Below are 23,707 nucleotides of genomic sequence, written 5' to 3'. Positions count from 1 at the left end.
TTCCCTCCCGGCTGCTGTGGCTTCCAAAATGTCACCATCTGTGCCTCCTCGCTGTCCCCAGGATCCCCTAAGGCTGCTGGGAGCCAGCTCTACCTGCAGCCACTCCAGCGCAGCCTTCCCAAATCCTCCCTCAGAAATGCACCCTCCCGCCATGGCCAGGCCCCGCCGGCCGCCCGCGGCCCATGCGCCGGCCCTGACCGCGGAGCCAGGCCGCAGCCTTGGCCAGGGCCCGGCAGAGGAAAGTGCCCAAGGCCGGCAGGGACGTATTTACCCCCGAAAGCACCTTGCTGCAAAAATAGCAAGTGGCCGGTGTGAGGCCGGGGCTTCCCAGGGGAACAATGCCTGGCAGGAGGAAGCGGCCGCGGCCGGCCCGCAGCCCCGTCCCGCCTCGCGCAGCGCTGAGCCGCGAGCCGCTGTGTGCCGGCCCGGCAGGGACCTTGAACCTGACACAGATTTATTTTCTCTGACATTGGCATCGCATCGGAACATCTGGCATGTGGCTGATAATTGCTGGGGATCGGGGCGGAAGCCACTCCAGGCCTGGCGCTTCTTCCAGAGCTCTGTTTTCATTAGTTTTTCTCCTCTCTTCAGCTGCAAAGCAAGGAAAAAACAAGCAGGGCTGTGCAGCCCGCACTCCCACTCCTCTCCCCTCAGCACCCGGGGCTCACTGCTGCCCTCAGTGTGCATGGGAACGCTGCAGGGCACCTCACTGTCACGCCGTGTCAGGGCTGTGCTGGTACAGAGAGGACGAAGCTTTCCCTGAGCCCAGGACTGCTGGTCCTGCTCTTCCACCCTGGTCACCAGCAGCTGCTTGGCCAGAGCAGAGCCGTGGCACAGCCTTGGCTGGGCTGCTGTGGGGCTTGAGGCAGCCACCCCTTCTCAAGGCTGTCATACTGTGGGATGAAGCAGAGAGCAGGACACTGTGCAAACATGTGGGGAGACACCGTGGTGATGGATGGACAGAGCATGGGGCCAGCAGTGAGAGCAGATCCCCTCTCTGGCAGGATGGGAGGGTTCCTTCTGCAGCCTCTTGCCTTGGCATTGCAGTTCCTGTGTTGCTCAGGGCAAGACCGAGCATGGCAGTGAAAGGTGAGGAATCACACATGGCAAAAACACAGCCAAGGCGTGGCTGCCTAGGCCCAGGAGGGGCACTGGCCTTCTGTGGGTGCTGTTCTGGCAAATGAAGAGCTGCTGGCCACGGGCACTGCGAGCCCCAGGGACCGGGGAGTGGGGCCCTGGGTGTGGAGGAGCCTCCTCCCGTCCTCCCCTGCAGAGGAGACCTCTGAGGGCCGAGGAGGCCGTGGCTGCACCCCGGTGCTGGGTGGGTGAGCTGAGCTCGTGTTCCTCCCAGAGGTGTCCTGCCCCGTGCCCTCGCCGCCTCCCTCCTGCCCTGGGCCATAAATCAGGGTGGCCGTGGGTGCTGGGGCACTCGGGTGCCCCCCACCTCCCTGCGGGGTCTCCCTCCCAGGGCACCTTATCTGCTGCAGGGGTTCCACTTATCTTCGCTGTCACTTTCTAATGCTAGTTTATGGGCAGCGTTTTGTAGCTTAATTATGATGTTTTTCAGCATGGTCACGTGGCTCCAGAAGCCAATAAGGCACCGAAGTGGGTCCATCCTGGCTGAGCCTGGCCCCCGTGGGGAGGAGATTGGCCGGTGTCCTGCCCGGGGCGGCGTGTGCGCAGCCAGAGCCCCAACACCTTCCCAGGAGACGCAGGTCCCCATAAATCCCCCAGCCCAGCGAGGACAGGGAGCGGCACCCACAGCCCACGGAGGCTCCTGGGGTGGCAGCTCCTGGCCGCTGGCCCAGCGAGGCTCTCCCAGCCGCCGGCCCCAGGCGCAGCAGCCGTGCAGCCGCCTCGCGGTGAGTACGTGTCCGTGGGGGGAACCCCGACCCCCATCCCGGCCACCTCCCGGCCACCGCCGCCATTCCCCGGCCCGGTGGCAGCCGAGGCCGGAGCTGGGGACGCGGCAGGGCTCGACGAGGAAGCAGGAGTCGTGTGTGGGCCTCCGCTTCCCGTCCCATCCCCTCGGCGGGCGTGGGGATGGCGGCTCTGCACGGGCAGCAGAGCGAGGCCTCACCATGGCCTTGGCCCCGCGGCCAAACTGCTGCTCAGAAAGGACAGATCGGGCTGCTGAGGGGCTCTGGGAGCCCAGCTGGCCGTGCCTGGGGGTCCCTGGTCACCCAAGGGTTGGGAGTTGCCCATGGGAGTTGCCCAGGCAGCCTCCACACCCTGGAGCGGGCATGGGAGGCATCCGGGACCCCTTGACTCGTGGGGCTGGCCGAGCCCGTGTCCTGTCCCCATCCCACGCTGGCAGGGATCACAGCCTTCAGCTCCGAGCTGCTTTTATTCCTCACGGTGTTTGCTCAGCTCTCCCAACGCAAAGCCCCTCCCGGGCTCCTTTTCCAGGATGGCAGGTCCTGCTCCGTGGCTGCCTGGCACTCCCCTGGGAGCTCCTGGGGGCTGTGGGGGCCCTGGCCGAGGGGCTCTGGGGTGGTGGGAGCGCTCCTTCCCGGCCGAGCAGCGGCTGGCCCGCACTGCAGACCGCTCTGCTGCTATTCTTAGCCCGGGCTCCATTCCTGGTGGCTCTGGAGTGATGCTCCGCTGAGCCCGTTTCCTGCTTGCCGCTCTCCCTGCCAGCACTGCTTCCTACCCGCTGCACCCGTGGGCTGTGGGGTGAGCTGGGTGGGGTGGGATCTGTGGGATGAGCCCTCCAAGACAAACCATGCAGGGTGAGCCTGGCAGGATCAGCCGTGTGGGATCATCAGCAATGCCTTTCCTTTGTGGGGCACAGCCAGCAGCCCAGTCCTCAGCTGTGCCGGGGCTCCAGGCACCCAGAGCTGCTGGGACATGCTGGGACACACTCTGCACCAGCCACAAAGGGTCCCTGACTCGGTGGCTCAGCCCTGCAGGACAGGCTCAGCTCCAGTGCCTGGCTCAGAGCTGGAGCCTGGAGCTCCCCATGACCAAGTCCCAGGCGAGGTGTGTGGCCCGGGGGCATCCTGATAAACAGGACATGCTGGGAGCCAGGGTGCTCCTGTGCTGGTCTGCTGCCGTCATGGAACATTTCATCAAAAATCCTAATTGTGAAGCATGGATTCAATACCTGCTTCTGACAGGCAGACCAGGACACCACTGGGTGCTCCTGTGGGGTGGCCAGCGCTAGGTCCAAACTCATCTCCTCAGTGCTGGCCCCAGAGGAAATTTCAGGAGCTGCCCCAGTGTTCCCCACGCAGCTCTCCCTGGGCTGGCAGGGGCTGGGGGGTGATTTTTTCTCACAAAGCTGGTGGTCCAGGGCTGTGCACCGAGCAGAGCAGGCTCTTGCCCAGGCATGGTGAATTTTGCTCCAGCCCTGAGGCTCCTGGCTCTCAGCAGGTCCTGCCTCTCTCAGGCTGGACCCTCCAGAGAGGCTGAGGGACTTGTTCCCCGCAGATGGTGTGGGTGAGCTAGGAGGGTCTGGCCCCCCTTCCCGCAGAGCGGTGCCCCTTGCCTGTCCCTGGGGGAGTCCCTGGGGGGATCCCTGCTGCTGCCGAGGCCTGGCCGAGCCGCTGCCCAGCCCGGCCGCGGTGTCCCCGCTCCCCGGGCCCGCGGGTCCCTCCGCCCCCGCCCCGTCCCTGCCGCCGCGAGCCGCCCGCTCTCCCAGAGGAGGTTCCCCAGCCCCGGGGGGCTGGCCGTGAGCCCGCACCAACATGGAGATGCTCTTCCAGGCGCTATAAAGAGCTCCGGCTCCCGCACCTGCCGCTCGGTCTCCACCGCGCCCACTCCCGGTCCGCACCCAGCGCCGGGGCCGGGGCCGCCGTCCGTGCCCTTCCCCATCCCGTCCCGCTGAGCGCGGCTCGCCCCGCAGCAGGGCCGCTGGAGGGGATGGACTATTCCTATGATGAGGACCTGGACGAGCTGTGTCCGGTCTGCGGGGACAAGGTCTCCGGGTACCACTACGGGCTGCTCACCTGCGAGAGCTGCAAGGTAGGAGCGGCCGGGGCTGTGCGGGGTCGGGGCTGCGGAGCCGGGGCCGTGCGGGGCTGGGGAAACGCAGCCGGGGCCGTGCGGGGCTGGGGAAACGCAGCCGGGGCCGTGCGGGGCCGGGAAACGGGACCGGGAAACGGGGCCGGGGCTGTGAGGGGAGCGCTGCACGGGGAAGAGGGGTCCGGGGCTGTGCGGAGAGCGGGGAGGGGGCTCTGCGGGGGCCGGGGCAGCGGGGCCGCCCGCGGGGCTCCTCTCGCCCGCTTTCGTTAGCGGCGCATTGGCGGCCGGTGGCGGGAGGGGAGCGCGGCCGCGACGGGAGCGCCGAGCGCGGCGGGAGCCGCTGCCCGGGACGGGCGGCGGGGACGGGGGGCTGCCGCCGGGATGCCGGTGCCGGTGCCCACCGCATCGCCGCCGCCCGCCGCCGCAGGGCTTCTTCAAGCGCACGGTGCAGAACAACAAGCACTACACCTGCACCGAGAGCCAGAGCTGCAAGATCGACAAGACCCAGCGCAAGCGCTGCCCCTACTGCCGCTTCCAGAAGTGCCTGACCGTGGGGATGCGCCTGGAAGGTAGGCACGGCCCGGGCACGGCCCGGCGGGGCGGGGGGCGGCGGGGGCCGGGGCTGGGTCGGGACTGTGCGGGGACTGTGCGTGTGCCGGGACCGGTCGCGCTGTCCCCGCCGCCGCCACCTCCCTGGGCCGGTCACTCCCGCCGCCGCTTCGATCCCGTTTTTCCCTCCCAAGTTAAGAAAAAAATCGTTTTTTCGCGTTGTCTCCTTCTTGCCCTTGTTTCATTTTGTTTGTTTCCCCGGGGTTCCTGCTGCTACGGCTTCAACTTTCCAGGATTTTTTTTTTGCTGGCAGGAAGGTTGGGAAATAGCAAATAAATTACTGTTTTCCTTAAGCACATAATTCCAGAAGCCGAGACTTAAGGAAAAACGTTAAAAATTATGGGGATCGCAATAAAACTGCAGCAGACCCACGGCGAATTATATTTTTCCTCTGGGTGACATTTCGTATAACGGATTTCTGACCCCCGGGGGGACGATTCCAGCCCCGCAGCCGCCGCCTCTCTCTGATGTCGGCGCGGAGGATCCCGACATCAGAGTCGGGCCCCGACAGCCCGTGCTGCAGGCGCTGCAATGTTCAGCGTCGGCAACGAAATGGATTTGAGGGGACAGGTCGTTGGCAGAGCAAAAGCAGAGGCAGGAGGAGCCCCCCAGCCCCGAGTCAGCCGCCCCCTCCCCACTTCGCCCTTGAAATCGTTTGCGTTTTGCAGCGGTGGGAGTGGGCTGAGCCCCTCGGGCCGGGCCGGGCTGAGCCCCTGGGGCCGGGCTGAGCCCCTCGGGCCGGGCCGGGCCGAGCCCCTGGGGTCGGGCTGAGCCCCTCGGGCCGGGCTGAGCCCCTCGGGCCGGGCTGGCTGCTCGGGACGCGGCGCGGCTGATCGGAAAGTGCTCCGTGTCCTGCAGGGCTACCGCTCGCCCGCAGCGAGCCTGCGAGCCTGCGAGCACAAGCGCAGGAGCAAGACACAACATCGAGCTGCAAATTCAGCCCCTGCACACTCCCGCCATGGGCTGCCTTCCAAAACAGGTCCCAGTTCCACTCTCCTCCCTGGGCTGGAGTTACTGGTGCCCTGAATCGCTCGGTCATGCTCTGGCCGTTTTGACCGATGTCGCAATCGGGTTTGGGCGCTGGGCAGGGGCTGGAGACCCTACGACAGGCAGGGACAATGCTTGGGGTGCCCGGGGGAAAAAGGCATGGTCTCAATTTGTCCCTTTCCAGCAGTTTTTGTCGTGTACGTGTGGAGGTGCTTTAGTGCCAGAGCTGTCCCAACAGCCTTTTCGCGTGCGTTTTCTTGCTGTTTGCTCCTCAGCAGAGCTGGGCAGACGAGGCAAACACCCAGCCGAGGGCGATGTTCCCATGGAACCCTCTCTTTTGTAGCAAAAAAAAGACCACCTTTTTCAGCTTCGAGCATTTTTGGGCAAGGCATCTGAGGTGATGCTTTGGAGGTGAGTCTACAGGTCCGCACCAGAGCAACCCCGAGGTGATTGATTTTGGGAACACAGTGTTGACACAGGCACTCCTCAAGGTGCCTGAAGGGAGGTGGCAGAGGAGTTTCCCGGGAGGAGAAGCACAGCCCTGGCCGAAGGCTGCCCACAGCCCTGGGGGCACTGCCCGTGGCACCTTCCACGTCCCTGCCCAGGCAGAGAAAGGTGGCCAAGGGGAGGCAGAGCCTGGCCAGCAGCCTGCCCAGCCAGGGCTCTGCACTGGGATGGGAGCAGGCAAGGCAGTGCAGGTGGGAAGGGGGACTGCAGGGTGCTGGAGACCCCTCCTGCCACTGCGTGGGTGTGTGGCTCGGGGCTCATCTGCAGATGGTTTTGGGGTTGTTGCTGGGGGTGCAGGCGCTTCGTGGGTGGCTCCACTTGAGCCCCCTTCTCCTGGAGGTCAGGATGCATCATCTTCCTCCCGGCTGTCAGCTGGGACACAGCAAATGGCAAGTTGTTCCCGATCCCAAGTGTAGCACAAATGGCAGGAAAAGCAGAGAAGGAGGGAATTAAAGGCATTTTCTCCCTTTGTGTCCTAGCTGGGAGAGGGGAGGAGGTGTGTGCAGTTGCCTCTGGAGGGCTTGTGAGAGCAGACTGCGAGCCCCTCTCGCTGTGTGGGAGTGCAGGCAGCCCTAGGGGGGTCTCTGCCCGTGCACCCTTGCCCAGGGTCACAGGGGTTTGCTTTGGGATGTGATCCCTGGGCGTCGCTGTGCCCGACCTCGAGCTGCGATAACTTCCAGAGGGTGTGAGGTTTGGTTTTTGGTGTGCTCTGGGGTTTGTGGCCAGGGCTGCCAGACCTGCGTGTGCCAGCTCGGACTGCCAGCCTGTCTGCCCGCGCGGGACCCCGGCTGCGGTGTGCACACGCCTGTGTGGCCGCCTCCCTCGGGGCCGAGTCGGGAGCTGCCCCGGGACAGCTCTGCTGCCTGAGGGCCGTGGGCCGGCTCTGGGCAGCGGGGACACAGCACCCCTCTCTTCAGAGGCTGCCGCTGGCAGCCCGCTCCCTGCGAGATGCTGTTTTCATGAATAAAGAATGAGGGAGGAAGCCAGGGCGGCTCTCCTGGGAGCGCATTCCTGCTCGTCCTGGAAATGCTGCTGCTCCCGGCCACCCTCCCGCCTTTGCAGCCTGCCTTGGGAGCGCTGGGGAGGTGCTCCAGCTCTCCGGGGGGGCTGGCTGTGAGCCCCAGGATAAGTAGGCGAAAGAAAGGCAGAGGTAACAGCTGAGAGGCAAAGCAAGACCCGCTGGAACACGAGACAGCGGAGGGGTTTTGCCTTTGATGCTCTCTGCGGGCTGCTCTCGCCGGCGCGCTCCTCCAGCCCCGCTCCTGCCTGCAGCGATCTGAGGCTGTTCCGAGAGGATGCCCGGGCAGCAGCCCCCGAGCAGGGCGAGGCACTGCAGCAGGACAGGCTCCTTCCCGGAGAAGAGCCGGCCCCCTTGCATGTCGGCAGATCCCCGGGGTTGTTGGTTTGGTGGGAACATCTGCTTTGCCGCAGCCGTCACAGGGACTCTGCCAGAGGGATGCTCCGGCAGAGCCCTCGCCAGGGCTGGTACCTCTGGGCTGGTGCTCCCAGGGCTGGTGCTCCCAGGGCTGGAACCCTCTGGGCTGGTACCCCAGGGCTGGCAGCCTCCTGCCTGGGGCCAGTGGGGTGAAGTTCATCCTGCCAGCCGTGCTGCCCAACAAAGGGGCAGAGATCTGCTGAGGAGTAGCACATCCAGCCTGGATGGAGGGAACCAGGGTCCTGAGGGGGCTCTGCAGGGACAAAGAAATCCCAGGGTTGGTCCAGTGACACAGCTTGTTAAAACTAAAGTGAGTGTGAAATCCCCTCCTCTGCTCAGGCTTCAAGGGCTGTCCCCTCAACCCACAGGGAACTAAAGATTTTTTTCCCCCAGCTTGTTTTGTAGTGAAAGCCAAATGCCTCTTCCTTCCCTGCAGTCCCTAGGGGCTCTGAGGGTGACATTGGCTGGGCTGGGAGTGGCACAATCTTTCTGGGAAGGTTTCCCCAGTGCCCCCCAAACCCTTTTTGCCACTAAGTCATGTCCCCCAGCATGTTCTCTGTGGAAGCCCTGGTCTCTCTCCATGTGGGTTCAGTGCAGTCTCTGCCCTCTGTCTGTCCCCAGCTGTCCGTGCAGACCGGATGCGAGGAGGGAGGAACAAGTTTGGACCCATGTACAAGCGGGACCGTGCCTTAAAGCAGCAGAAGAAAGCTCTGATCCGAGCCAACGGCTTCAAGCTGGAGACCGTGCCTCAGATCATGTCGCCGGTGCAGAGCGACTACAGCCTGTCCTCCACCATCCACAGCATCCACGCCATGTCCAAGACGCTGCCGCCCAACCCGGCCGCCCTGACGCCCGTGGATTACGAGCGCAGCCCCTACGGGACGCCCTCGCTGGGCATGGCCGTGCCCGGCCACGCGCCGCTGCCCGGCTACCACTACCCCTCCTTCCCCAGCCGCACCATCAAGTCCGAGTACCCCGACCACTACTCAAACGCCCACGAGGCCGTGCCTGCGTACGTGTACCCAGAGACCTACCCCAGCAGCTCGCCCCCCGACATCCCCGAGGTCATCCTGAAGCTGCTGCAGCTGGAGCCCGACGAGGCCCAGGTGAAGGCGCGGATACTGTCCTGCCTGCAGCAGGAGCAGGGCAAAGGCCGGCACGAGAAGCTCAGCACCTTCGGCCTCATGTGCAAGATGGCCGACCAGACCCTCTTCTCCATCGTGGAGTGGGCACGGAGCTGCATCTTCTTCAAGGAGCTGGAGGTAGGACCTGTCAGAGGGAAGGGCGCTGCTCTGGGGGGACGATGGGGGATGGTGCTGCTGTGGTGTGAGGATGGGACGTGGCTGTGGGCAGGGTCGAGGGTGAAATGTTGTGAGGATGGGGAAACACCGTGGGCACAAGGCTGGGGCCGGCACTGCAGACCTGCTGTCACGTGCCAGTCCTGCTCCCAGCTCCTGCAGGGCTGGAGGGGCCAGGCCCGGCTGCGCTGCCGGAGCATCCCCAGTGCCGTGTGGGGCTAATGGTTTCAGATTCATCACGGCGGGGGCAGGTGTTGAGGCAATTGCCAGCAGAGTGACTGTGGTGTCAAGCTCGAGACATAATTGAAAAATGTAACGTTGAGGAATTATAGTTGAGACAATTCTCTCCCCTGCCTTTAGGAGGAAAATCGATGTGGTCAGGTGGGTCCTATTAGCACCAGGCAGCAGGGGCAGCCCGAGCCTGCTCCAGAGCCCTGTCTGCTGCCAGCAGCCCACGGTGTGCCCGCCTGGGGGACACGGAGCTGACCTCCATCCTGCCAAGACATCCCCTCCAGCAAATGGCCCTGAACATTTACTGCGGCCAGGGGAGGGTGAGCAGGGCTGGAGCAGATTCTGCCATCCTGCACACCTTGCCAAGTTTTCAGAAATTTTCTGTTTGTGTTCTGGGCTGACCCAAACTGGTGCAAAAATAGGAGAGAAAATTTTGCAACATGGCCAAAACCCAGAGAGCAACATCCTGGGGCAGCTGTGATGAGACTCAGGTGCTTTCTCGTGTTTCCAGCATGAGATTGTGCTGCCTGGCTCTGGCCAAAACCACCTTCTTCCAGTGGGACTGTGCTGTAGGACAGGACCAGGCTCTTCCCTGTGCCATGGGTGCCATGGGGCTGAGTGTGGCCGAGACTTGTGGCTCAAAATAGCCCCCATCGTTCAGAACAGTGTCAGGAAATGGCATTGTGGGGGTGGGTTGGGCTTGTTTCAATCATATCAGTGTCCTGCCTGGATTTTGGGAACAGGGTGGTTGTTGTTTTGCAGGAGATATTGTAAACAGTGTAAATTCAGTTCCCAGCTGTATAGCTGTGTAGCCTTGTAGCTCCATTGTCAGCGTGATTGTGCCACCAAAATAGGCTGTTCCTGTGTGAATCGGTGCTGGCGTGTGCTCCTCCTGCCATGGGACTCTGGGGGGGATGGCAGTGCCACAGGCCTCACCTGGGCACAGCTACCAGCGTCCTGCTGGGAGCAGGGCACGTGCCATGCTGTGCTCAGAGCAGGAGTTTGCTGCTCAGCGGGTGCCCACACCCCTCGCTGCCAGCCTGGGGTCTCAGGTTTTTCCCTTGTCCACGTGGTGATTGTGGGGTGCATTCCCAGCATCTCCCAGGGCTGGGGGCTGCAGGACCCACAGCCTGCCCTGGCTCCAGTGGGAGAGGGAGAACGAGGCATGGCCATCCTTGTCTCCCTCCTGGGCACAGAGCCCCGGGCAGCTCCGAGCCCCCGCACAGGGCAGAGGTGCCTGCTGTCCTCGGTGCCCCCGTCTGGGGCTGCCCTGCCCACCCCACACTCCCACCCTCCCTGCCCAGGCCAGAGGCTTTTCCTCAGGCATGGGAGAGCAGCCGTGGGAAGCAGGAGTGGGTCTGAGAACTGGAATCCCCATTCCTGCTGCTGCCGGGCACATAAACGGGAACGGCCGCTGGGGCGGTAAATGAACTCCTGCTAGTGAGGGTTTATGGCTCTGCCCTAAAGGCAGCGCCGAGCAACGCCGCAGTCTCCAGGATCGATGGCACCGGGGGCCCGGGGCTCCTCAGGGCAGGGCTGCCAGCAGCCCTCTCCCTCCCCTGGGAAGGGCTGTGTGAAGGTGAGGGTCCCCAGCCCGGCAGGGAGGGCTGAGGCCAGTGCAGGGATCCAGGCTGGAAAGGCACCGTGCTGGGACACACTCCAGGGCATCGTGCCAGGCTGGCACATGGGAGGAGGAGCAGGCAGGTGAGAAGGGGAGGTGTGGCAATTGCCCCATCACAGATTGCCCTGCCTTGTCCAGCACTGCCATGCTCCTTCCGCAGGGCTGTTAGCAGAGCCCTGGCTTCTCCCTGGGGCCTCACGGGGAGCCTGGAGAGGAAGGAGCAAATCTTCAGGAGTATGGGGAACTGCTGGCTCACGTCTGCTTAGGACCAGCCTTTGGTGCCTGCCCAGGGAGAGCGTGAGCAGTTCCCCCTGGAGCTGGCCAGTCTTGTTCCCATTCCCACTCCCGTTCCCATTCCCATGCCCATTCCCATGCCCATTCCCCCCTAGCAATCTGCCAAGGGCCAGAACGGGTGCTTTGCTGTCTCCACACTGCTGGCGGGGTGGCTGGGCTGGGCGACACCGGGGAGAGCCCCCCTGGCTCCAGCGCTGCTCCCAGGGAAGGAGGGGGGCCACGGGCTAATGGCCTCTTGACATCGGCTCACACGCCACGTCCGCCCGCAGGCGCGGGGCAGTCAGATTGAAAACAGATTTAACTTCCCAGATATATCGTTTCATTTAAGGGCCAGTAATTCTGTCAGTCTGCCACTGACAAACGAGGGTCCCCATGCCAATCCGCCGGGAGACTGATGTCGCGGCGCTCATCTCGTGTCACCAGGGGGAGAATTACGGACTGCGCTGGCCTTCGGAGGCAAGACTAATAACGCTGCTCGGCAGAGGGGGATTTGGGGGCCCGCTTGTTTATCGAGGGCCGGCCAGGCAGCCGCGGCGCGGGGCCGGCGGGCGGAGGTGGGAGAGGTCAGCGCTGACGCCCATAAATACGAACTTTAACTGAGTCGAGATGAGATGTGTCAGGACTGAGGGAAGATTTGCAGCATCTTTTCAGGAAGAAAAATATAGGCCGGGGGTGAAATATATTTTGTTGGGTTGTGAGTCTCAGGCAACTTTGTCCTTTCAGATGTAATTTTTTTATATGTATATGGAGAGACAGACAGAGGGGTGTGCACGCACGCGGGCGCTTCTGCACGCTCACATTGTGTCTGCTTTTGGTGAGGTTTATGCACACGTGTCTTGCACAGCCTGGTTTATATAGGTGTCACTGCCATACCTACATATCAATATCGTGAACACGGGGTTGCAGTGACCTTTAGATTGGGATGAGCAGCCAGGAATGTTAAACAAATGGCCACGGTTTCAGCCCGAAGGCCAGGCTGGGCTGGGTGTGCAGTGGGTCCCTGCACCCTGCACGGTGCAGCCGCAGGGTGGTGGGATGGTGCCGACCCCTTCCTCAGCCCTTCTGTGCCCAGGGCCTGGGGCAAACCACCCTGCACCCACAGGCAAGCTCCAGGGATGGGGGGCACGCTGAGGGCAGCACTGTTCCCACAGACCCAGGGGTCCCCGTGGTCACTGGGTCTGTCTGAGGGGCTGCTCTCCCTCAGCTGTGCTTAGAGATCCCAGAGCCACGACAAAGCCTATTTGCAGTCAATTGCTCCTCTGCCTTTAACATGTGGGTCATCTTGACCCCATCTCCTGGCCAATGGCCAGAGCTCTTTTGGCAGATTTAAAATCTCCTTCTGGTGGTGGATGCTGCAGCAATGTTTAGCATCCCATGCACTGGGGGAAATGTGACACTGCCCTGCCTGTGGCACCCCTGGCAGCCTGCAGAGCCACGGTGCCACACAGCCAGGGCTGCAGCAGCCTGGGAGCCAGCAGGGAGAGGGGATCCTGGCCCAGCCACGCTGGTGTGATGGGTGTTTGCTCTAAGATGCACACCATGGTGGTGGGGACTGCACCGACCATTAACACCTCGGGCGTGTGTGGGTGTTCCATTGCGGGTGGCTGGTGGACACCAATCCACTTTCACACTTCTCAGTAGCCAAGGTGATGGGTCCTGCTTGCCCTCAGGGACTGCTGGGGCTGCTCGGGGTGCTGGCATGTGCCACACACCTGCCAGAGGGCTGTGGGGCAAATCCTGCACCTGAGATCTGGGAGGAGGCTCGGAGGGCACCTGTGTGGTGGGGACAGGCTGGGGGAATCCTACTGCTGCTTGGGCCTGTGGCTGGGCATGGATGTCCTGGCACCAGCTCAGGGCTTCCTGCCAAAGAAGGGCTCCTGGTGGGTCACTGTCCTTCCCAAAGCAGTGGTACCCAGGCTGGGGCTGCCCTGGACCAGCCGTGCAGGGAGCAGTGAGCCAAGCCATCCCTGCATGGCCTGGGCATGGTGGGGAGCCCCAACACTTGCAGGGGTTCCCTCACCCTGTGAACCCACGGGGAAGGTTGCAGAAGATTTAAAATTACATGCAGGTCCTGCATTCCCGCTCCTGGGCAGCGCCATCCCTGCCTCTGCATGCCCTGCCTCCCCTTTCCCACAGAGAACTGCATTTTCTGTGGGTTGCAGCCCAGCAGGGATTGCTCTTCCAGGGTGGGGAGGGTTTCACCACGTGTTTTGTCAATGGGTTAAATGCTCGCTTCAAAAAAAAGATAAGGATTGCCTCTCAAAGACAGCTTGCATCAGGCCTTTGATAAAGCACTCAGAGGAAAAGCCTTGACATTAAAAGAGGAAGATCCTTTGCTTAACTTTTAACGGCGAGCGTGTGTGCTGCTGCCTGGCTGGAAGGATTGATTGCCTCTGAGTGCCCTCCATTAGCAGCCCCCTGCTCCTCCAGGCCCTGCCAGGGCGGGGTGCACCCAGGACCCCCAGCCCGAGCCCCCTGCAGCCCCCTGAGCTCAGTGCCAGAGCAGGGCCCTGGGGGCTGCCCCTGCCACCCAGCCCGGCCATGGGACACCCTGCTTGGTGCTGGGGACAACTCCATGGACCCCAGCCAGCTCTGACTGGCCCATGGAGCCCCCAGACCACCCCACTGTGTCCCCAGCACATTCCCCCATGGCATGGCCATGTGGCTCTGGTGCACTGCGACGTTCCCAGGAAGCACCGCGGCCCTCGGAGTGTGCTGGCAAAGGAACAGCCCTGCAGCAGGCACGGAGGGTGAAATGTGCTGCTGAGGGGCTGCAGGGAGGGACACAACACCCCTCAGTGTGTGGGAGGAGCTGATTAGCAATTTTTAAAGGAAGAAAATAAGATTTCAAAATTGTTGAGGCGCTTCCTTTGGAAAAGCTAATTTTTTTTAAATGGTTTTCAAGGCAAAACCTTCTGTCTGTCTCTTCTGGAGCTCATCCCGCTCAGGAATGAGGCACAGGAAAGAACTTCCAAAACAACGCCCTGACTGAGCCAGAGCGGAGGCGCTCGGCACCGGCCGGGGTCGGCAGCTGGGCTGGCCCCATGTCCCTGCTCAGGCTGGCCCCAGCTCCCTGCTCGGGCTGGCCCCATGTCCCTGCTCGGGCTGGCCCCATGTCCCTGCTCGGGCTGTCCCAGCTCCCTGCTCAGGCTATCCCAGCTCCCTGCTCAGGCTGGCCCCAGCTCCCTGCTCAGGCTGGCCCCATGTCCCTGCCTGGGCTGGCCCCATGTCCCTGCCTGGGCTGGCCACGCCACAGCCAGCCATTCACCTCCTGGCAGGGGGCACCAGGGCTGCAAAAATCTCCATTTTTCTTCAGTGCACAATGAGCTCTTCCCCAGGGTTTGGTCCAGCAGCTGACCAGGAGCCTCATGCCCTGAAGTACTGGGCCATGAACGGCAGCTGCTGCACTGGCTGGGGATGAGGGGTGGTCCTGCAGGTGGGCAGGAGGGGTGCCAAAGCCCAGTCACAGTGCCACAGCCCAGTCGCAGTGCCCACAGCCCAGTCACAGTGCCCACAGCCCAGTCACAGTGCCACACCCCAGTCACAGTGCCACAGCCCAGTCACAGTGCCACAGCCCCACAGGCGGGCAGGAGCAGTGCCACAGCCCAGCCACCATCACTGCCTTCCCACCCCACCTCGTTCCCTGCCCTGCCCCACGCCCAGCTCTGGCCTCCCACCACCCTCGAGAGACAAACCCGGCGGCTCGCGGGGAGCGCCGGCTCTGAGACCATAAAGCTCTTTCTCATCTGGCTTCTATTCCTTTTGCAATCTCCCAGCACGGGTTTATTGCAGCCTCTTCAGCAGAACGAGGGCATTATCCAGCCCTGTGATGCTGCATCTGTCTTCCCTCTATTAACGGGGAGCACAATGGCCTGCAGAGCTCGGCTGCTGGCACTGGATCTGCTCCTGGGGCGGTGGTGGCGGCAGTCCCGTCACCCCAACCCTTTCCCTCCTCTGGCCCCGCAGCCGAGGGACTCCAGGCAGGGCAGGAGCTCAGCTCTTTGTGGGAAGGAGCTGGGGCTCAGTGGAGGGCAGTGCTGAGGGGATGAAGCTGGTGACCTGTGGTGTTTCTTGGCAGGCCAGTGGGGAAGGCAGCATGCCCTGCATCCTGCCATAGCTCCGGGGGTTTTAGTTCTTCCAAATGCAGCTGCTGGCTCTGGCAGCTCACCCCGCCATCACTGCTGCTCCTGCAGTCCCAGGGCCCTGCGAGACTTTGGGGACCCTTCCAGGCGGTGTCCTGGCTCCAGCCCCTCTCAGGGACAGTCCCAGGTGCTCCTCTGGGCGCACACACAGCGGCACATGTGCACGTGGTCACCAGTGCGTGCGTTGGTGCGTGGGCAGGGCTGGGCTGGCAGCTGCAGGGCACAGTGATGTCCCACGCCTGGCAGCTCCCCCACGCCCTGCTGCCCCCCAGCCTGCCCTCCTGGCCAGGGAGTGGGATGGGCACTGTCTTCTTTCGTTTTAAAGTATCCAGAGGGGCTGTCTGGACACACAGGCCCTTTGTGCAGCCACCGCGTGTCCCTCCCGCAGGCATTTTGTTAAAATTTCTCTGTGATTTGAGGAGGTTGTGCCTGCTGGGGGAAGACCCGTGCTGATAAGAGCCAGCAAGTGCCACTGAAACATGCTGAGCTGCTTTGAAGCCAGCTCTGCAAAGCCACCTGCCCGGGGTCCCCCTTTCTGGGCTGCAGCTCCAGCTCTCCATGCCCACCCCCAGGGATGCCCCCTCCCATGGGATGCCTGCCAGCACAGGGTGGGTGCTGTGCACTGCACCACGGTGGGTGTCAGCCCTGTGTTCCTGCTCTCTTTCAGGTGGGTGACCAGATGAAGCTGCTGCAGAACTGCTGGAGTGAGCTGCTGGTGTTTGACCACATCTACCGGCAGCTGCAGCACGGCAAGGAGCACAGCGTGCTGCTGGTCACTGGCCAGGAGGTGAGAAACAGCCCCTGGCCCTGTGGTGCTGTGGAGGGGCAGTGGGGACGGGCAGGGGCTGCATGGGGGAAGGGGGTGACTTCTTTCTTTCTTTTGTGCCAGTGTGGCCAACTCGGCATAGGGCGGGCAGGTGGTGTTGTGACACTCTGGGTCTGCTTGTGCAAAAAGTCCCATGCTATCCCACCCTGTCCCATCCAGTCCCATCCTGTCCCATCCTGCCACACAGCTCCTGGATCTGGACAATAATGTTTCTTAAGGAAGACCAGCAGCCCCACCTGTGCTGTCAGCAGTGGGATGGGAGGAGGTGGCTTTTGGAGATGTGGTGCCTACAGTTCCAGCCCCCGTTTTAGATGGTGCTCCCATTTCACCCATCAGCCTTTTTTGACACCCCTACTCCTCAGCCAGGGCTCGGGGCTGGACCCAGCTCCCGGCCCAGGCGAGGAGCCCTGCAGCAGGCTGTGCTGGGGTGCCAAAGCTGATGGCACGCTGTGCTGGCAGGTGGACCTGTCTGCCATCGCAGCCCAGGCCGGCTCCATCCTCCACACGCTGGTGCTGCGGGCGCAGGAGCTCGTCCTGCACTTGCACTCGCTCCAGGTGGACCGGCACGAGTTCGTCTGCCTCAAGTTCCTCATCCTCTTCAGCCTCGGTGAGTGCAGCCGGGGGGCTCTGGGGCGAGGGCAGCGGCTGCGGGGGCACGGCCGTGCTGTGCCTGCGGGGCGGGGGCGCGGCTGGGGGCACACCCAGCCCAGTCCGGCTGTGCGACAACGGGGCTTTGGGCGAGGAGCCACGAGCGACAGCACCTGCCTGTCCCCTTCTTGTCCCGGGACTCAGAAGTGTCCCCTGCGGCCGGGCTCGGCTCCAGCTGCAGGGACTGTTTGGTGCCTGGCCCATGGCAGCGGGCAGGGACACAAGCGCTGATAGGGCTCGGGAAAACACGCGTGTTGACACGGCGGGCCGGCCCTATCTGCGGGTTTGCGTCAGACTGCCCGGGGCCGCCGGGCTCGGCTCCGCGCCCCCGATTAGCTGAGCCCGGCCCGAGCCGGCCGTCGGGCTCAGCTCACGCCTCCCACCTCGCCCAGACAAAATAACCCCGGAGCCGCGGGCGCTGCTGCCAGAGCCCGAAACGCGCCTGGGGCGGCACAGCCCGCTCCTGCCCGGGATCCCCCCTCAGCCGAGCGCTGGGGATGGCATGAAGAGCCCGTCCGTGGCAGACCTGTGTCCATCCCCATCCCTGTCCCCATCCCTGTCCCTATCCCCATCCCTGTCCCTGTCCCCATCCCCATCCCCATCCCCATCCCCATCCCCATCCCTGTCCCGGTCCCTTGGCTCTGTGCTTGCCCTTCTTCCCCCGCGGGGTCCCGTGCAGGGACCAGCGGTGGGAGCCGCGCTGCTGTCCCGTCTGCACCTGCACATCTCCTCCCTCAGCTTTCCCTTGCTCCGGGGCTGTTTAGAAAGGCAGAGACGCGAGGCGATAACTCGCGGCTGAAGCAGCGATAAGCGCGGCACAAACAGTGCCCGGGCTGGGAAATGAGCGAGCCGGGGGGGCCGCACCCCGAGCCGGGACCTTCCCCGGCTGCTGCCCCGCGGGCCCAGCGCCCGCTGCTGCCCGGTCCCCTGTGTGCTGGCACGGCACGGCACGGCACGGCACAGCCAGCAGAGCGGTGTCCCCCCGATGGCTTCCCCAGAGCAGCGGCTTCCAGGGAGCGCGTGGAATCCAATAGCTGTGTTTTCCCACACATCGTTTTGCCCCAAATGCAACTTTTTCTCTCCATATTGCAGAGCTCACTTGGAGTAATTTGCCCCTCGTAGGCTCAGCTGTAGAGGACGGGATTGTGTATTATGTGCAGGATGTAATTGCCTTTAACAAGAGAATTTCCACATTTACCACTCTGCCACAGCACAGTCAAAGCCAAGCCCTGTTCACAAGAGCTGCCATTTGAGTTCTAAATAGATTTCTCTCCTGAGCAGGTAAAGAGATTTAATTAAAATTAGGGCTTCTCAAAATAGCAATATTTATGAGGACGGCACAGGTTAGCTTTGTTCTACAGAAGGGCTTAATAGAGCCTTAATGGATTGACCTATCATTCGATTTCATGACTTACATTCATGAAGCAGCTACTCTTGGGGAGGGGAGGAAGAGAGGCTTTTATAGCCCACATTCCCTTAAGCGTTTGCAATTTATCAGCAGCTTCTCCCAAACAAAAGGAGCTGTGAATAGGAAGAACACTTGAGGGCATAGAAATAATCCCAGGCATATCTGTATGTGTGATGGGAGGCTTTGTCACAGGACAGTCTTTGCAACTGCTGCAGTGTCTCTAAATGAAGTGAGTCAATGTTATTTGGACAACATTCTTTATTCCTTGCAGGAATGAAAAGATTATTCAAATATTCAATTAAACAGTGAATAGGGTCTTTCAGAGAACCAGGTGAGTTCATCGAGTAGAACTAGCTATTGTTGAGCCAACTCAGGGGATAGATTTGACATTTATCAATATAACTTCTTTTTTTTAATGACATGCACAATAACCTTATGCAGATAAAGAGATTTCATAACAACAACCCGGGTAGCAGGAGACAATAGGAGCAAATGCGCTGTCAGAGTGAAAAGGGAAGGGTGATCTGATCCCCTGCATCTTGGCACAACCCGTGCCCTTTGTGGCTGCCCCCGCAGTGCCCGTGGCCATGGGCACGGCCCGAGGCTGGGCTCCCGGGGGCTCGCAGCCCCGGCTGTGCTGTGCCTCCCCTCCCTGCAGCCCCCCGGCCTCCCCTCTGCCCCTGCTCTGCCCCCGCCTGGGCTGCAGCAGCCCTGGTGCCACGACCCTTCAAGGAGCCCCAAATTCCCAGCTGCTTGGCCAGACCCTGAGCCCAGATTTCCCCGTTTGCAGCCGCTGACTGGGAATTTGGCACATGGGGGTCTGTGTGCAGCACAGCCAGAGGGGCTGTGACCGAGGCAGTGCTCCCGAGCACCTCGTCCTGCACAGTGAATCCACCAAATCCACCTGCCCTGCATGGACCGTGCCAGGGTCCATGAGGTCCCTGCTGGGCAGGTGTGTGGGACCTTGGCTGGGTGCAGCTGCAGGTGGTGGTGGGGCAGTGCCCAGCACTGGTTCCCAAAGCCACCAAAATCTGCGTGCAGGGACGATGCCCCTGCCTGCACCTCGGCGTGCTGCCTGCTGAGCTCTCACTGCCCTGCTGGCACCCGAGCTGGCAGCAGGATTATGGGAAGCTGCTGTGGCCCTGGCGAGGCGTGGAGGATTAGGGTTTCCAGGCTGGTGAGCCTGGTTGCCACATTGGAAAGACCAGGTTTATCAGGGAATTAATTCAGCCGCCTCCTCGACCTTCAGGAATTAAAGAGGGCTGACAGCAGCGACTCCCAGCGTGTTGGCACAGCTGGCAACACCTTCTGGCTTGGCAGCTTCCTGGGCAGGGAGGGCAGGGTTTGGAACCTGTCCTCAGCATCAGGGCAGACCTGGGCAGTAGGGCAGGGATGGAGAGCCCGTGGCTGGGTAGGGACGGGGTGTGGGACCCCTCCTGCACTGAGTTTTCACGCATAAGGGACCCTGACCCAGCAGTCCCAGTGGGTCCCTCCTGGCTCACCCAGCACAGTGTGCCACAGAGGGGGCAGAGCCGTGAGTCTGGCCCCATTTCACGCCCATCCTCCCCCCTGCAGACGTGAAGTACCTGGAGAACCACCCTCTGGCCAAGGACGCTCAGGAGAAGGCCAACGCGGCGCTGCTGGAGTACACGGTGTGCCACTACCCCCACTCCACGGACAAGTTCCGCCAGCTGCTGCTCTGGCTGGCCGAGGTGCGGGCGCTGAGCCTGCAGGCTGAGGAGTACCTGTACCACAAGCACCTCAGCGGGGAGGTGCCCTGCAACAACCTGCTCATCGAGATGCTGCACGCCAAGCGGACTTGAGCAGCACCAGCAGGAGCAGTGCCTCCAGCAGGGCAGGGCCGGTGCCCGGGCTGGCAGTGCCCTCCACCCTGCCTTCCTCAGTGATGCTGTTTAACCTCTGCTATTGGAAACGCCCCAGCAGGTTCCCTACACGGCAAGGACAGTGGAGGCTGCGGGGCTGTGGCTTGGCACTGCCCTGCTGGCAGTGCTGGCCTCCAGCTGCCCTGCACACCTGGTGCCCAAACCTGTCACTTGCCAGCCCGGCTCAGCGGCACCAAGGAAGGGGAAAGCCTGTCCTGGTTCTTCTCCTATTTCTGCTCCTCTCCTGCTGCCCCCACCAGCTGTTCCTTGGCTGCTGCCATCCCTCCCCGACCCTGCCCATGTCTCAGGGCCCCTCGTGCACAGGGCAGGGGAGAGGGGAGGTGAAACCCCTCCAGGCTGTGCTTCTGTGGCAGCTGAGGTGTCTCCAGGCACCAGGGACCACACAGAGGTGGTGGATTCCTGCAGGAAATCCACACAGAAAGCAGGGGCTGGGCTGGAGGTGTCGGCCCCATGCAGCAGTGCCAGGACCCCAAGGGGCAGATGCCAGGTCCCAATTGCTGCCAGCTCTGTCCTGAAGCTGCCCTGGCCAAGACAGGGCAGGCAGGGCTGGGCAGGGCTGAATCCTCAGCTGAGGTGCATTTTCCTGTGCCTGCTGGTGCTGGAGGCAGCAGCTCTGTGGCAGCCACAGTGCCCAGAGCCCAGAGCACAGTGCCCAGAGCTCAGTCCTGCCCACAGGCATGGTGGCAGAGCAGCCAGGCACGAGGGAGGTGCAAGCTCCAGCATGTGCTCAGGATCTTGGGGAAACCTGGGGAGCTCTGCAGTGCGCCCCTGCATTCATCTGCTGAGTGAGTGGGTAAGGAGGAGTAAGGATTGACCTGCGCTTCATGCTGGGCCTCCTGGCCCCTCCCTTGCTCTGCCATGTGCCCAGGGGACAGCAAACGCTGTGCCAAAGCCACAGGCAAAGAGCTCTCTCTTCCTCTCCCATGGTGGGATTGGGGCTCGCAGACAGGACTGGGGGCACTGGGGGTCTCAAGCCCCCAAACTGGGCCGTGCTGGACTCTCACTGTTGCTTTCTCTCGGTCTCAGCCATGCTCTCCCCTCTGCCCCACCCCTGGGGCTGCACAGCCCCTGCCCCACAGCCCCCCAGCCCTGGGGGTGCTGCAGCATGGCTGGGGCTGCTCAGGGCTGTCCCCAGGGCTGTCCCCAGGGCTGTCCCCAGGGCTGTCCTGGAGCCCAGGGGCCGGTGCAGCCCTGCAGAGCCAGTGCCTTGAGGAGCCACAGAGGCCAGAGCTGCGCCGTTCGTGGAGCTTGTTAGACACAGAAGAAAGAGCATGTTTGTCTCTGCTTTAACACGTTTGTGCATTCTCCTCCTGAAGTCTGTGGTTTGGTTTCACCTTCTTCTTTTTGTGAACTTAACTGGAGAAAATGTTTTGGGAGGTAAAAGACGTTTTATTTTCAGAAAATGAAAAGTGTCCTTAAGTGTCTCTCTCTGTCTCTTACACCCTTTCCTCCCTCTCATCCCTGCCCTTCCCCACTCCTCCCCCTTCCTTCCCAGGCAGAAGGTTACCAACTTCCCTGTCAGGAGCAAACCACTGTAATAAATTTTGCAGTTCATTTAAAATGGCAAACTTTGTCTTTTCTGGCTGTCTTTCTAACCCTTGTGGTTGGTGCTGGGCATGGGGAGGGCTGGGTGTTTGTGGGTGCACTCCTGGGGTGTCACCTCACGCTGTGGGACTGGGACAGCGTGGGGCTGCTGCTGCCTTTGCTTCTGGGCATTGGGGACCCCAGACTGGTTCAAAGTGCTGCTGGGAATTGCCACAGTGACTCTTCAAGTGTTTTGCAAGTGAGTGCAGGAACAGCAACATTTATGGGCAATCAGTGGGCAGCGCCCTGGTCCTTGCACATGGCCAAACCCCCATCTCTGGGCTCAGCCACAGAGCTGGACGTGATCCCCTTCCCTTGGACAGTGCAACAAGGAGAGGAGGTTGTCTTTAAAATCAGCATTTACTGTTGTCGTAATCAGCAAAACCCACCACATTTTCTGTGCTCTAAACACTACAGAGGTAAGGGGAGAAGAGGGAAGGGAAGCAGCTCCCAGCTGGCGAGGGGCCAGGCCAGCCGGGCAGGAACCCAAGCAGGAGCAGGGAGAGGATTTTTGTCCTAAACAGCAGAAGATGCTATTGATGTCAGCTGGTTTAGAAAAGGCTTGAAGCCAGCTGCTGGCTTCCCTAGTGCATGTGCTTCATCCACAGCCCGTCCCAGCCCTGCCCCAGCTCAGGGCGCTCCCATCCCCAGTGCCAGGGCAGCGTGGGCAGCACCTGGGCACGGCTGCCACCCCACGGGGACAAAGCTGGGCTTGTCCCCATCCCGCTGCTCCAGCTCCCCCAGGCAGCAGCAGCAGCGAGAGCCACAGCCCTGCACTGCCAGTGCTGCCAGCAGGGACAGGGACAGGGACAGGGACAGGGACAGGGACAGGGACAGGGACAGGGACAGTCCTGGCTGCCCTGGCAGCCGTGGGGACCCCAGAACACAGGTACCCAGCCTGGGGAGGAGCAGGCCAGTCGTCAGCAGCAGGCAGAGCCCCATGAGACCCCCATGCCCCTGCCTTGGTTTGGTGGCAGTGGGGCTGGGAAGGAGTGCAGGGTGACAGCTCTGCCCGGGCTGGGAGGGAGTGCAGGGTGACAGCTCTGCCCGGGCTGGGAGGGAGTGCAGGGTGAGAGCTCTGCCCGGGCTGGGAGGGAGTGCAGGGTGAGAGCTCTGCCCGGGCTGGAAGCTCTCCAAGGGAAGCCAGCTCCTCCAGCCTGCCATCCTTCCTGCTGGAGGACCCTCTGCACTGCAGGCTCGTCACCCAGAAACTTCTCAGAAACCTAAACAAAAAGAGAGATGGTCTCAGCTCTGCTGGCAGCAGGGGAGGGCAGGGGTCCCTCCCAGGGCAGGGGGAGTGCTGGTGGGACCCCACAGCCCAAACCTGCCTAGGACAGAGCTGTGGGTGCAGCTGGCACAGCCAGCCCTGCCTGCCAGTGGTGCCACCCCAGAGACCCCCTGTCCCTTTGGGGGCCTCTGAAAGAAGATCCTTGTGGCAGGGAGCCAAAGCATCCCCCTGCAGAGGGCCATGGCTGTCGGGAAAGCTCTTCTCCCCTGTCAGCACAGCACCCAGTGCTGGGAGCACAGAACAACGAGCTCTCAGTGGGATTTGAGGAAACTCCAGCTCTGCCACGCAGGGAGCACCGTGGGCTGCATCTCCTGCCCAGGGGACACGAGGGACCCCTCAGGAGGGGCCGTGGCACCAGTGCTGACCCCACCAGGGCTGGCATGGACGAGGTCTGCATTGCTCCCCAGGACACTCAGGTGCTTTTCTGGCTTTGAATCCCAAAGACTCACAAATTCCCCATCATTTCAAACCAAGCTCAGGGAACACAGTCTGGTGAGAGTTCAGGATTACTCGGTATCGATCAGCAGAGGGCTGGGCTGTGCACACAAGATCCATGTTGCTATGTGTGGCTTAGCAACATATAAATGTATTCAAACAGAATAATGAAATTATCGTGGGGAAACAAAGCAGCCATCACTTGAGGAGATGGAGGATGTGGAGGCCTCTTGGAGCCCTTGTTTGTCAAGACAAGGAAGATGGGACTTATTGTTTGTGCAAATATGTGAACGCCCCAGCCATGCCCTGCTCACAAAAAGTGTGTAATGAAGCCAGGCAGGGCTGGCTGCACAGAGCAGCTCCCTACAGCTGCCTGGAGCTCATTACTGCAGAACTGCTCCGTGGACTGAGCCCCTGTGGGGGGAGGCCCTGCCTGGCTCTTGCCACAGCCACGCTGCAAAACTCCCCATTTCTCTGGTGCTGGCCTGGCATTCACCTGGATTTTATCCACCCTTGTCCTCACC

At 62.1% G+C, this 23,707-nt stretch overlaps 1 protein-coding gene across 3 annotated transcripts; it reads left to right on the top strand.

The window, feature by feature from the left end:
• The first annotated feature begins 1,643 nt into the window (after positions 1 to 1,643).
• Positions 1,644 to 21,435, top strand: NR5A1 (nuclear receptor subfamily 5 group A member 1). 3 transcript variants are annotated; one of them, XM_039730605.1, is made up of 7 exons: positions 1,644 to 1,862; positions 3,851 to 3,966; positions 4,394 to 4,535; positions 8,126 to 8,766; positions 15,758 to 15,877; positions 16,376 to 16,523; positions 19,548 to 21,435. In XM_039730605.1, the coding sequence occupies exons 2-7, from the start codon at positions 3,865 to 3,867 to the stop codon at positions 19,793 to 19,795; spliced, it is 1,401 nt and encodes a 466-aa protein (XP_039586539.1). In that variant the 5' UTR covers positions 1,644 to 1,862; positions 3,851 to 3,864; the 3' UTR covers positions 19,796 to 21,435. The 3 variants fall into 3 exon arrangements, with proteins under 3 accessions (XP_039586539.1, XP_039586538.1, XP_039586537.1); XM_039730604.1 differs by having other exon boundaries at positions 3,848 to 3,966; XM_039730603.1 differs by having other exon boundaries at positions 3,708 to 3,966.
• Positions 21,436 to 23,707: the final 2,272 nt, after the last annotated feature.

Source organism: Passer montanus, unplaced genomic scaffold (assembly GCF_014805655.1).
Source record: "Passer montanus isolate IOZ18808 unplaced genomic scaffold, ASM1480565v1 scaffold73, whole genome shotgun sequence".
In the NCBI taxonomy this organism is placed as follows: domain Eukaryota; kingdom Metazoa; phylum Chordata; class Aves; order Passeriformes; family Passeridae; genus Passer; species Passer montanus.
This window is presented reverse-complemented; position numbering and strand designations above follow the sequence as displayed.